Source organism: Paroedura picta, chromosome 12 (assembly GCF_049243985.1).
Source record: "Paroedura picta isolate Pp20150507F chromosome 12, Ppicta_v3.0, whole genome shotgun sequence".
NCBI classification, from domain to species: domain Eukaryota; kingdom Metazoa; phylum Chordata; class Lepidosauria; order Squamata; family Gekkonidae; genus Paroedura; species Paroedura picta.
This window is the reverse complement of record NC_135380.1, coordinates 22,978,555-22,992,921: the sequence shown is the minus strand read 5'-3', so window position 1 is coordinate 22,992,921 and position 14,367 is coordinate 22,978,555. Positions and strand designations below refer to the sequence as shown.

The following is a 14,367-nucleotide window of genomic DNA, read 5'->3' as shown; positions in this document are numbered from 1 at the left end:
TGACATATACTGATTTGGGAAAGAGAACAAATCTAACAGGGAGGAGGACTAGCTAGAAAACAATTATGTTCTTTTCAATACAGATAGATAGATGTTTTAGGAAGTACTGAATTCCTCATATTGATTTTAACCAATCAACACTTCCTTTTATTCTCATTGGTCCTATAGCCTTCAAAACTCTTTTGCCTGTCCGTGCCCTAGATCTAAAGGAGGTCTGATATTCCTTTAAGATGCCATTAGTTTTTAACAATTTGACATTAATATTTGTTCTTGCTAGTCTTGTCAGCTGTCCTGAGCCCATTGCAGGATGGGTGGCCTATAAATAAATAAATAAACAAACAAACAAACACATAAATAAATAGCAGGACAGAAGAGGAATTTTAGCATGTGTGGGTGCAAGAAAAACTATGTCTGCTAAAATACTTAGGCATAACTGGCCTTGGCCCCAATTTCTTCCTTCTTGGTATCCAATGATCCTGATTCCAGCAGTCCTGCCTGTTGCGATAAAGCCAGATAATTGGTTTAGCTTGAACAAGAACAACGTGTCATTCTGAGATGGTATTTTTCAGTCTTTTTATGTCATTAGCCTTTGACATGGGCAGCCCCAAGGAGGGATTGGTTAGCTTCCTCTTTAAAATTAATCATGTCACACTAATAATCAAGTTACACTAATAACAGAGCAAGCCTGGCATATGACAGGAGAGATAATGGATCAGAGAAGTGTCTCTGTTTATTTGTTTACAGGAGGTAGCATCACCTCTAGGACATGTCAAACTGCTATACATGATGCAACAGATCCTAAACCTTACCACAGTGGTTCTTTTAACAGTACAACAGACTGTGTTTTGGCACAAGCATGTGCAAAGTTACAGGAAAGATAAGATTTTAAGGCAAATATTATTTTCTTCCTTCATCAGCAATGCCCTCGATTAATAAAATGCTCCATGAGACTGGTCTCTCATTGATCCACACTGGATTTCCAGGAGTAAGTAGACTCTTAATACTCAGCTAATCTGATTTAGGAAAAAGAAGCACCAAAGCACTGTTTTGTTTACTTAATATCTCCCAGTGTCTAGTTTGAAGATCATGCCTCAGTATACTGTTTAAAGCATCAGAATGTGATGAGGGACAGACCGATGTAAACATAGTTATGATGCTCACTAGAAGCACAATCTTAAACAGAGTTACTACTTTCTAAATCTATTGAAGTAAATGGTTTTAAAAGGGTGACCATAATCGGTATATATACATATACCTCTTTCCCTTTTAAACTGTAGACGTGTCTCCAGTGATAGATGACAGTAGTTCCCCAGACAATTCCTACTGCCTAGTGGACAGGAAGCACAAACGGCTATTTAAGGAGAATGATTTAAATCCATCTGAGACAATCCAGCGATTCCACACTGTAGTAGTAGAAGAACAGTTGGGTTTTATGTGCTGCTTTTCTCTACCAGGAATCTCAAAGCAGCTTACAATCACCTTTCCTTTCCTCTCCCCACAACAGATACCCTGTGAGGTAGGTGAGGCTGGGAGAGCCCTGATATTACTGCTTGGTCAGAACAGCTTTCTCAGTGCTGTGGCGAGCCCAAGGTCACCCAGCTGGCTGCATGTGCGGGAGTGGGGAGTCAAACCTGGCTCACTGGATTAGAAGCGGCTGCTCTTAACCACTATACCAAGCTATACTAAAAACACTGCATGCAACACAATCCATTTATTAAAACTTTAAACAACACATGACAGAACAATTAAAGACTTCATCATGCAGCCCAGATACTGTATTTATTGTCATGCCAGCAGTAAGCAGAGGTGGGGTGAAGAATCAGGATGTCTTTGAAGTTTAGTGTGCATTCATACTCCAGTAGGAAAGGTGATTGTCAAAACACAACATAGTGTAGTGGCAACCTGTCTCCTCTCCTTTCACTGCCAAGAAAACAGTGAACTTTCCAGTAGGAACCTCAGTGAAGTTCTCCTTGTGCTAGGTAGGCAGTGAAGGTTCTGGGAAGTGTTCTTCACTTGCCCCTTTCCCCTGTTCTACCTGACTGTTGGGTGTTTGTTTATTTGTGTTAAGTGCTTCCTTTATGCATCAGCAAAGTCTCCCCTTTTGTACTCATCATTCTTTCAACATGGAACAAAATACTGTGGTTTGTTTGCTATATGTGATTAGTGTTTTCTGCTTGTGATGTGATTAGCTACAAAGTTGGTTAGAATCTTATCCACTATTGAGATTGTGTGCGCAGGTCCTTCTGACTTTACAATGAGTGAGAGTGTCTTAATATAGGCCTCCTCTTTTGCCTTTGGGAAAGGTTGGACCATGCCCTTATCAAGCATAGGATTTTGACAAAGACCCAATTATGCCATGATATGCCTAGACTCCACCCAGTTTCCCCCTACTCCTTTGCACAACTGCTGTTCTGACAGCCCTGGGTACCAACAACACTACATTGGTGCTATCCAGCACAGATTCCCTGTGCCAATATATCTTCAGGCTGCACTGGTATAAAGGAAATGTAGGAACAATTTGATTCTTCCATCCATTCAGAATGTCTGAATTGGCAATAGAATGGCTTTGTTGCTCTATTGAAGCTTATTAATTAAGGTTGTAAATGACATTTTCCCCACAAAGATGATAGTGCCTTTTTAGGTGGTTGGTTCAGACACTGCATAAACTGCTTTGTACCTCTGCGGTAGCTGCTTGTGCTACAGGGTCATGGCTGGGTTGTTGTACCTTATTAACTGAACTATTTCTGTTACTTATACATGTCAATTATGGTCGCTTTTGTACTTGCACAGTTGGTGAATGAAATAATCTTGATCTACAGCAAGAAGGCACATGTCCCCCATTTTCATAGTTGAGACATTAAGTTGGTCTACTTATTATGCACAGAATCATTCCCCTCTGCAGTTTGATGACTGATAGTAGATACATTGCTTGCTAGAATGTGCAGATTTATCTTTATTTAGACAGTTTGGCTGTGTTTTTTGTATTTTCAGTACAAGTGTGTATCGGCAATAGTACAGCAAATCTAGCCCTCAGCCACATTTTTAAAAATTAGTCTAACAGTTGAAAAACTTTTGTAAATATGTGTGTGTGGGAAGAAATTACAGCTCTAGAGCGCATTGAATTAGCATTGAATGATGTTGCTATAAGGGACAGAGAAACACCACTTAAGTACTTTGAATAGTTCAGACACAAACAGTGCATGATGTATTTGACTTTGATGACCACAACTTACAGCAGGTCATGGGGGGAGGGGGGTTTGGCATACAGAAGATCCAAGGTTAATTATCTCTAGTTAAAGGATATGACAGTAGGTGATGTGAATGACCTCTGCCTAAAACCCTGGAGATTGCTGGAAGTCTGAGTAGACAATATTGACCTTAATGGTTTGAATCAGTATAAGTAGGTTCATGTCTCCATGTTGAAAATGGTGGGCAACTGAATAATCTTACTTAAATCTTATTCCCTAGTATGTCTTCTGTTTTTTTAGCATTATTTCCCATTTTCCCCACCAGCCCAATAGAACTGACAACTGGCCTTCCTAGTAGCTTTAGCAGCTGGAGGACATGTAAAAATTCAGCAGGTGAAATCTTCTTCATGATGTACAAGCCTGATTTTCTTCTGTGGTCTGAATTTTCATGGCCCCTGATTGGTAGAACTTTAACTGGGGATCACGTGTTGGCTGGAAATATTTTGCATTAATTAAATATTGTATTATAAAGTTGATGTTAAGTTTCAAGATTCCCAATTAAATATGCAAATACCAGTGATGTACAATAAATTATGTAAATATGACTATGGTTAAATTTAAGTTATTGATGTTTTGCTGAAGCTGTATAGATTAGTGAAGAATTTGATATGCTATAGGAAGCATACATATGAAAAGGGATAAAACAACATAATCTCTAATGTCTATTTTAGGAACTGGTAGCTATGTAAGACACAAGCTTTGATTCTCTACTTTATTATATTCCTTACGCTCCTAAAAGAAAAGGAGCTATATAATGAGGCCACATTGCAGCCTTTCTCAACATTTTTAACATTGAGAAACCCCTGAAATATTCTTCAGGCTTTGACAAACCCCAGAACTGGTGTAATTGTGCAGAATATGATTGGGAAGCATAGCTGAGTACACCCCCACCTGGGGCCCCTTCCATTTCCCACCCCCTCCAGGCTCATCATTGGCCATGGGGGGTTGACATTTCCATATATATAGTCATATCATCCAATAAATGTTTGACAAATTTATATATATAATTAACTTTCACCCATTTGGTAAACCCCAGGATTTCATGAAAAGCTGAGCTAGAACCTGTTAGAAGGGTGAGTCTCAGATGGGGCTGGAGAGATAATACAGGTGCTTTATTTTGACTGATAGGCTCATAGATGGTATTGCTGGTGAAAGGGAAACTCCTTAACTGGGGCTGGTTTCAGAAATAAGAGGCTTCGGAAATAAGATGCTTTTGGATTCTGCTGGCATTGTGTTGTTCACTGGGGTTATCAGCTTTTTCTTAGAAATTGCTGGAGATTTAGGAATAACAATCTCCAGAGTACAGAGATATTTATTTATTACATTTATATACTCCCCCTCCCTGAGGCTCAGGGCAGTCCATGGTATTATACCTGCTGAGGCTGATATCTCAACCTCCCCAGATTCCACTACAATCTTCAGGAAATTCCCAGCTTGGGGTTAGTAACCCTACGTCCAACATTAAGATCTGAAAGCATGAACATTATTGCATCTTGCGAATGTCATGCATCATTCCTGATCCCCTATATTTACCCTAAGGGAAGTCCCATTGTGTTTGCTGGGCTTACTTCCAGGCACTGCAGTGAGGCAACTTGATCTTATTTTGTACCCAGAAGCTTGTTCCCCAATAAGCAGACACAGCAATCCCCACAGTGAGACTGAGGGAATATCCCTAGCATTGTCGCTTGACAGCCTGATCTGCCTGCTGACAATCTGGGGAGGCCGTGGAGTGCGCGTTTAGCGCTGCTGTACACGATGTTCAGGCTTCCATGTTTCAGTGCCGGTCCCTGCTTTGTTCTTTAACCAGGCACTAATAATTTCGAAGCCTCACTGTGTGAACGAAGCCTCGGGTGATTCCAAAAGAAAGTGGAAACTGAACCAAAATGGCCGTCGTGGCTATTCAAGGCATCGCGAGGGACCACACAGCTCCCTCCGCCTCCTGAGAGAGAGAGAGAGAGAATGCAAGCTCTCGGGGCCCTTGTGCGCCGCGCATATGAGAGGTACAGCCCCGTTCAGGCATCTTTCCTTAGAAACAAACCCCGTTTATATGACTGGGATTTAAGGGAAACGGCTAGAGGCGTACAGGTAGGCCGCGTTCTTAAAAGCGGCGCTCGCACGGCCACGCCAAGGCGGGAAAAGGGTGAGTGGCCCCGCGCCTCCCACAGGCCGCAAAGCGACTGGAAGAAGCCAGAGACATGCGCGGGAGGGAGAGGCGGAGATCCCGCTTATTATTTTGCCTGGGTCACACTGGGTAATAACTATATAAATAGGCGGTGCATACGTAGTCCTTTATTAATTTGGGGGCGAAATGTCATTTCCAAAGGCACGGAAATGAGCGAAGCGGGCTTTTTAAAAAAAGGCAATTAGCCTGCCCGGGCAGCTCGATAGGCGCCCAGATAGCGCTCGCTCTTTCCGCGGCCTCGCCTAGGTTATAGCCGGAGGACGAGGGGCGGGGTTTTCCGGGAGGTGGGAGGGGCCTAGCGCTATAAATACCCACGCTGAGCGGCGGCCGCTCTCATTCCTTTCGGGCGCCACCTTTGGGGAGACGGGAGCTTTGGGGACGCCTGCTTTGTTCGTGTGTCGAGTCGCCTCCTGACCCTGTCTCTGTGCTTCGTTTTTCTTCTCTTCCCCCACCATTTCCAGCTTCTTGAGAATCGCCATGAACGGATTCCGCGACAGCAGGATCGAGGAGGGCACCTTCCTTTTCACCTCAGAGTCGGTGGGGGAGGGGCACCCAGGTGAGTGAAAGGAAAGACCGAGCCCGGGGGGGGGGGGCGGGAGGAAGGGAGGGCGACATTCTGTGACTGACGCGATCGCGGCTGCGGGGGGCGGCGGGAAGGAACACCCGAGGCTCGTCTCGGACTGACGGGCTGGTGATGAGGAGGCAGTGGGGCCGCATGCGCACCCCCCCCCCCTCGGGAATCCGATTCAGTCGCGCTGGATTATGGGGAGCGGAGGGGGAGCGCGCATTATCCCCTTTTTCTTTCTAGCCTGCTTCGTATAATCACGGGAATGGGCGAAAAAAGATGACGAAACCGGCTTCTTGTACGGGCGCGCGCTCCCGCATTGCAGGCGACTCCGGCGCTGACCACGTGGTGTCCACATGGAGAGTTCTTGGGGAAGAGGATGGGGACGGGGGGGGGAAGAGAAGCTTGGAGGCATCCATTTTAAATCATCGTCTTTGAAGTGGTGCGAGGAAGGAGGGGAAAGGGGATGCTCAGGTTTACGAGGCTTAGAACAAGAGATGGTGAACGGGATGTCCCCCATTCCAGACTTCTTTAAGGAAGGGCGGGTCGTATTTAGCTCTCAGTTGTTGTTGTTTTTTGCTCCTAGAAATCGAGTGCGAGTGTTGGGAGAAGAGAGGATGGGAGTAAATGTGATTTATGGAAAGGCTTGGTTTGATTAGTCTGAAGTGAGACGAGCACTTCGGTAGGAAGTGTTTTTTGTCCTCCGCCATGACGGTTGGGTAGTTGCCAATGCTGAGTGGTGGCAGTTGGAGGGTGAGATAGCTGGGAAATCCATTTTCGGCTCTGTATGTGTGTGCTTTTGTATATGGGAAGATCATCTGTATTCTAACAAGGAGTCTTTGCTGCAGGAGCAGAATGAAGGGAAGTCAGGGTGGCTTCCGCTGCAGGAAATCAGCAGTTGCACCATGGGCATGTTGCCTCATTAAGCCATGCGGCACCCCATGACAGCTTTGCTCTCTGAGGTGTACAAAAACCTGCACAAGACAACCTGATCAAGTTTTTTAGTGGCTGCATCTGCAACATGTTTTTGTGCCTTTGACAAGTACATTGTGGCCAGATGCCTGTTTTCCTTTTGTTGGATAGATTTTGTATCACGGTCACATTGGTTTTGCCATCATGAATTGGTTTTTGAGTGCACTTATTAAGTTTCAAGCCTTCACGCAAGCTTTTACCTTGAATAAAACTTGATTGGTCTTAATGGGGCTACCAGGCTCAAACTTCATTTTGCTTCAGACCAACACAGCAGCCCTCCTGACTAGATTTTTAGAATGTTTTCCTGCTCTGCACAAGAGCCTTATATATTTGGAAATAAAGGTTAGCATTGGTCTGTGATGGTTCACTATATTGTGTTGTGATACAGCGACTAGCAAATAAACGTTTGATAAATACACCCGGCTTAACTTGAGCACCATAACATATTCTGGCTTTATAATTAAAGTTGCTGCTGTGACTTTGAGAGCTTCATGATTTAATCATGTGACCAGTGACGGATGTATATGTTCTTTCCCTGACAGTTGGATATGTTAATATCTTAATGATATTTTATTGTGATTTTATATAGTACATTGTAAACCACCCTGAGCCCCTCTGCATGGAGGTGGCAGTATATACAACCAATAAGTAAATGACATTTATATCCTTTTATGTAGACTGTGTTGCTGGCTATTCTTGGCTTAGTGGCACAACTACTGGACGGGAGCATTGACAATTGGAACTAAAATACAGTAGACATTCCTGGTGAGGTTTTGTTAGAACACTGGGAGGAGACAACACTTCCTTTGATATACTGGGCCTTCTTTGGTAGAAGCTAGACTGCTTTTACTGAGTGTTGTGACTCAGTCTTCTTCGTGTTCTGGAGACCTGTGTTATGTGGAACTGTTGGTGGTCTTTGTCCTTGCATTATTCTGAAAAGTCTCTAGCTAATCATTCACCTACTACAATAAGTAGTTATTCAGCGCTAAAGTAGTTCATCAGTGGAACATTGGGGCATAGACGCAAAGGACTTAGGCATGGGGGGAAGCCACTGAGGAGAGCTTTGTGATCAGAGAGCAGGTTATAAATCCAACATTCTCAATGTGATTCTAGCTCTAGTTGTAGCATCTTAATGCTTTGGAATCAGATTATGTATGATTAGGTAAAAGAATCTGGGATGGCAAAAAATGGAGATGCAATGTGTGAGTGGCTCAACTGAACCTGTAATTGATGTAATGTAAGGTTGGACTCTCCTATGCCGTTCAGACAATATTTGGGTTCCCCAGTCCTTGAAGTCAAAGAATAATAGCTATTTATGAGTGAAGATTTTAGTTAAGCCTCCTTACTTTAGTAACAGAAAGGTACTTTGATACATGGTTTAGTAATATGCAAATTTTAAAAATTCAAATAATTATGCAGCCCAGGAATAACTAGCAAATTACTAGATTAAATGTTCCTATCTTGTGATACTACTGGGGTATGTAAATGAATAAAATTGCTAATTTTCTGAACTATTAAAGCTTTGGAATAATAGCAACCCGATGTTTAGAAAATAACATGAGCTTTTTAATTTCAGATAAGATTTGTGACCAAATTAGTGATGCTGTCCTTGATGCACATCTTAGACAAGATCCAGATGCCAAAGTAGCATGTGGTGAGTGAACTCTTCTATTAAAGGAAGAAAACACCTGTTGAGATCAGCAGTCCTTAACTCACATGAATATAATGGTCTTTTGTAGAAGCTGCTGCTAAGACTGGAATGATTCTTCTGGCTGGTGAAATAACATCCAGAGCTGCGGTTGACTATCAAAAAGTTGTTCGTGACACAATCAAACACATTGGGTATGATGATTCCTCAAAAGGTAGGTGGTCCTTATGAGATAAGCTTTTTCTGGTTCTGAATGGAAAACTTTTGGCTCTTTATGTTTAATTGCTTTTGTGGTTCCTAGGTTTTGACTACAAGACGTGCAATGTATTGGTTGCGCTGGAGCAACAGTCCCCTGATATAGCTCAGGGAGTTCATCTTGACAGAAATGAAGAAGACATTGGTGCTGGAGATCAGGTTGGTATTCAGACTGCACAAAATCTGATAGAATTCCTAGGGCTCTCTTGGAAGCTGGATTTCCAAATATTTGTTTGTTACAGGGCTTGATGTTTGGCTATGCTACTGATGAGACTGAAGAGTGCATGCCCTTGACACTTATAATGGCACACAAGCTGAATGCTAAACTGGCAGAACTCCGTCGTAATGGTACTTTGCCCTGGCTGCGCCCAGATTCAAAAACACAGGTAAGTGTCTTGTTGGTATAAATCTCTAGTGAAAGGAATGTGAATGAAAGCCAGCCTACATAAGTAGCTGCTGCAAAGCAGCAGACAAACTTCACTGGGCTACTTCACATGGGTACATCCATAGAACATTTCTCTGCTAGAAGAGGCCAGTTAGTTATGCGTTTAGTTGTAATAGTTTGTCAGAATCTGAAGGTATGCAGAACATATAAAATACTAACTTTATCTTGGTTGTGTTTCAGGTGACTGTGCAGTACAGGCAGGATCGAGGTGCTGTTGTTCCCATTAGAGTCCATACGATTGTTATCTCTGTCCAACATGATGATAAAATTTGTCTGGATGAAATGAGAGATGCCTTGAAAGAGAAAGTGGTCAAAGCTGTTGTGCCTGCAAGATATCTGGATGATAGCACAGTCTATCACTTGCAGCCGAGTGGTCGTTTTGTAATTGGTGGACCCCAGGTATGAGTGGCTTTTGTTCTGTTGACAACAAATATACTAGCTTTTTGAGAGGCTGTAGATGGTAGCTATTATTATTAGATTTATTATCCATCACTCTTGTGAAATGTGGTGGATTACAGAATAAAAAAACCCACGTCATATTAACATTACCAGAATAATAATAAGACAAATCAAACAAGGGAAGGCCTGCTTAGAGCGAGTTACAGAAATCAATGTTTGAGGTGACTATTGAAGGGATCACTGGCCAGTTGCTCTGGAGACAGATAGGGTGCTAGTAGCTTTGCCTGACCTGCACCTCTATAGTAAGAGAAGTGTCAAGGATCACTCCCAGATTCCTGGCACAAGGCGAGGTGTTAAGATATACCCCAACCAGATCAGGTAATCGCGCTTCCTGGTCTGCCCCCTTCATTCCAGGTCAAAGGATCCCTCCATCTTTGGAGGGGTTGAATTTCAGGCAATTCTGCTCCAGTCACCCAGCTACAGCTTCTTAAACATCTGGCAAATGTATGGGGGGGGGGAGTTTAGGCAGCCATCTATGAGGACATAGAGCTGAGTGTCATCAACTACTGATGCAACCCAGCCCAAAATTCCAGACCAGCTGGGCCAGAGGGCACGTAAAGACATTAAAAAGCGTGTGGGAGAGGGCCGCATCCTGAGGGACATCACATGTGAGTTGATATGGGCTTGACATCTCTTCTGCTGCAACTCTGTGTCGGGTTCTAGACACAGCTATCGGTAGTATAGTTTCATTTATGTTTATGAAAATTAATTTTGTATTTACAGAATATGTCTTGGTCATATAAAGTGTCATTTATGGTGTTTTGGGGGGAAGTGTGAAATAAAACTTTTACAGCCCTTTGCATCAACAACTTTGTCTTATGAAAGTGTCCATCTGGACTATAAAAGGGAAGCTAAATGATTTCATGTTAATTGCAGGGTGACGCTGGCTTGACTGGCCGAAAGATAATAGTTGACACCTATGGTGGCTGGGGAGCTCATGGAGGTGGTGCTTTCTCTGGTAAAGACTACACAAAGGTCGACCGCTCAGCTTCTTATGCTGCTCGCTGGGTTGCAAAATCCCTTGTAATGTCTGGTCTGTGTCGGAGAGTACTTGTCCAGGTATAGTCAACCTGCTTCTTCTGTGCTGAAAGATTGGGCAGGGGGAATGGGGACTACAGCTAAGTTGCAGTTAGCTAACAGTACTCTATAAACATGTACTAGCTTCTAAAGGTGTAATCTTCAGGCACCCTTTATGTTGACAGACCAGTCAGATAAAATTCAAAATACAAGCTAAAAGTTTGGGGCAAATGCGGTTATGTAGATAGATGACTAAACAAGGCACAGTCGCCTTAAGTGGTGTATTGGCATTGCAAAAGTATAAGCTGGTAGTGTGGTCTGGAAGATCTTTCAGATCAGTAAATATATGGCATTTGGTAGGTCCCAATTCCTGCATCAGATTTTTACACACAAAATAGTGATCGTTTATGGTAGAGGCTTCTCTCTAGCTTAAGAGGTGCTGGTTATGTACTAAACCAGATATAATAACCAGGCAGACATGTCTACAGGGATGGAAACCAGTGGTCCTACAGGATGTTTGAAATTACTGCATATTTTAATGCTTGTGGTTTGTTAATTTTGTTTCCAGGTTTCCTATGCTATTGGTGTGGCTGACCCGTTATCAGTCTCTATTTTCCATTATGGCACTTCCCAAAAGAGTGAGCATGAGCTGCTAGAAATTGTGAAGAAGAACTTTGACCTCCGCCCAGGGGTCATTGTCAGGTAAAAAAAATGGTCAGAATAAGCATGCACATCTGTACAGATAAATACAAGCAAGGTAATAAGGATGAAGCTAGGCTGCAAATGTTCAAGACACAGCCAGTGATCAACTGCCTTGCATATATACATTGGTTTTGATATAGTTCCCATTACGTGACACTCCCCCCGTTTACTGCAGACTAGTGGAGGAAAAATGTTAATGAGGAATTAACCTGCTGATCTGTAGGGATAAAGGAAGTAGCTGCAGTCTGTGTTTGAGGTCAGGTCACCTGTATGCTGCAGGGAATTTGATAAGAACAAGGTAGTACAGCTGAATGATGGCCTGTAGAGTATTTGAGTTCTCTAACTGGGAACAGTCTCCAAGGGCTTCATATTAATATTGATTCTCTGTTAAGGCTGCTCTTTGGATAAACACTAAAAATTAAAGACGTGTTAGAATCAGTGATGCCCAAGACTTTAGACAGCCTTCATATCACTTACTTAATGCATCCCCGTGCCATTGCAATCCCTGGAGGTGGTTGGCTCTACAAACTTTGCTGTGTTGCCGCCTTGCTGCCCATGTCCTGAAGAATGTGCTCTGGAAATGGGCAGGTCTGGTCAGAAAAAAATGGTTATTCAGTTAGTGTCAACCCCATTGGAGAGCCATGTGGTGATTTGCAGTTGGATGTAGCGGCTGTGACAGGCTGGTAAGTACTACACAATGCCAATTGAGCCCAGAGGCTTAGAGCTTTAGGACATCCTTTGTGCTGTTGTCTGCATTTTCCCAAAAGGCATAAATGGGTTACTGTGAGTTCTACAAGGCAGCCATTGATCCGTTATGGACCTACATTATTGAGCATCCCTGCGTACAAGTTGATCCTTCAGGTGTTGCTGCTTTTTGCTTTGCTTGGTGAATGCCCTATATTGAGTTACGGACTTGTATATTCCAGGGATCTGGATCTGAAGAAGCCTATTTATCAGAAGACTGCAGCCTATGGCCACTTTGGTAGGGACAGCTTCCCATGGGAAGTACCCAGAAAACTTAAATACTGAATATGTAGGGCTTCTTTCCCCAGTCCTGTTGGTGTAATTACAGAGAAACTTTCAGGCTCTGTGGGAAAGAGCCCCCTTCCCTAAACTGGTCCTGTCCTTCTTTGCTCTTAACTTGGTGCACACTGTCCATTTCCAGGCATATTAATTCCTATGGGGACCACAATTTGCACTGTGCTTTTTCCTCTTTCTTGACATGCAAGTAGAGCCAGTTGACCATAGGAGCTGTCAGTGTAATATAGAGAGGAACAGGCTGTAATCAACAGTGCTTCAGTCTAATCTTCATGTTCTCCCAAAATCTAACAGGTCTCCTTTCCTTGAAACAGTGAAAAAAGAAACTCCTATTGTAACATGCAACGTCTGTGGTTCCACATAGTCTCTATCCAAAAACATAGACCTGCATGATGCAATGACTTGGCTCCACTGAGAATGTAAAGCCCATTTTCCTCCAGCTAAGTAGTTCTCTTGTGAGCCATTTTCTTACCAGATAGCCTTGCATGCAGCACAAGTTCCATCTGGAGTTCCAGTTTGGTGTGGTTTTATATGGAGGCAGATCTGGTATGACAACCCATGGTATTATGCTCTTAAATTAAGTCAGCACCATATTTTAATCATTTCCTACTCTGTCTTCTTGGAGGATGTACGTAATAAGGTTTTAAAGAGGTCCTATGCATGGTTTTAGCACTAGCCAAACCCCACCAACTTTTATCAGAACAGGCACTTGGCCAACTTTGTGATGTATTACAGAGAAGTCACAGGGATGTATCCAAGGCCTGTAGGCTGCATACTTTGGCGCCTGGAATTATTTTTTCTTCAGAAAAGCCAAGGAATCCATGTTGCACAAAACTCCCAGGGTTTAAGTTTTCAAAGTCAGGTCCAAATCACATTCTGAAGTTGCTGGTGTAGCTACAGAGAAACCAGCTTCCTTCAGAACACAAGTGCATTTGGAAAGGAAGCGGGGAGAAACCCTACATACTTGAAATTTTTTTATAATTGCTTATTTATTGTGTTTGGGACAGGGTGTGAGTACAGAGAAGCCCTCGTCTCAAATGGCAGCTTCTAAAGTTTCTTTTTGACACCACAAATTCCTTGATTTTCCAGTATTCCCTGCTAGGCCAAGGTGTCCTACAGAAAAGCCTTGGGTGACAACCTACAGGGGGTCTGGCTTGTGTAAAACAGGGGAGGGCAGTGCTGAGGTGGCTGGCCTTGGGAGGGCTAACTTGGCTGGTGTTGTACAGAGAAGCTAGCTTGTTTACCTGCCCATCCCATGGCCAGTGTCCTAAGCAGGAAGTGCCTTTTGCAATCCACTTCTGGGTGTTTATTACGTATGTCTGGTTCATAAAATTCCAAGTTGATTGAAGATCTCAATAAAGTGGTAGGTTCTATCTCAACCTTGTCTCAATATTCTGTGTATGGCAAGTAAAGGTCGGAAAAATGACTGTTGTCTTGAACAAAGATACATAAGGAGCCTCCCCTTTTAAGAATGCTGGTATGACTGTCGTTTCCACAGCTGCTGTGCATGTACAGGAAAATGAGACAATACACATCAGAATTCCATAGCTGAAGACTGTACTCTACATGTTGTGACAAAGCCAGGCCAATCAAATCAGACAGTGTTTTGGAGATGGTTTCTGGCTGTACAAGATTTGACTCCTAGAACAGTGGTTCCCAACCTTTTTGCTGGGGACCAGCAGGGCAACTGCCCGCCCGCGCATGGCATGTATGCGTTCCCAAAACCGCACATGCGTGGCCCTGATTCCCCCCCCCCCCCCGCAGTAAGAAGCTTCTCGGGCCGCAAGCTTGCGGCCTGGGAAGTTTTTTACTGCGGGGGGGGGGGGCGGGGAGAGG

The 14,367-nt window shown here is 43.4% G+C and overlaps 1 protein-coding gene across 1 annotated transcript; it reads left to right on the top strand.

The window, feature by feature from the left end:
- The first annotated feature begins 5,753 nt into the window (after positions 1-5,753).
- On the top strand, positions 5,754-13,910 carry MAT2A (methionine adenosyltransferase 2A). The gene is made up of 9 exons (XM_077305256.1): positions 5,754-5,986; positions 8,544-8,621; positions 8,707-8,829; positions 8,917-9,029; positions 9,113-9,256; positions 9,496-9,714; positions 10,651-10,833; positions 11,360-11,493; positions 12,420-13,910. Exons 1-9 carry the CDS (start codon positions 5,908-5,910, stop codon positions 12,520-12,522), a joined length of 1,176 nt encoding a protein of 391 aa, XP_077161371.1. The 5' UTR covers positions 5,754-5,907; the 3' UTR covers positions 12,523-13,910.
- Positions 13,911-14,367: the final 457 nt, after the last annotated feature.

What these genes read in the sequence shown, in the direction of transcription:
- MAT2A (XM_077305256.1), top strand. Translation starts at nt 5,908, where the DNA reads ATGAACGGATTCCGCGACAGCAGGATCGAGGAGGGCACCTTCCTTTTC. An exon ending in AGATGCCAAAGTAGCATGTG is followed by an intron (nt 8,622 to 8,706) that starts GTGAGTGAACTC and finishes GGTCTTTTGTAG; the next exon opens with AAGCTGCTGCTAAGACTGGA. An exon ending in CGCCCAGGGGTCATTGTCAG is followed by an intron (nt 11,494 to 12,419) that starts GTAAAAAAAATG and finishes TGTATATTCCAG; the next exon opens with GGATCTGGATCTGAAGAAGC.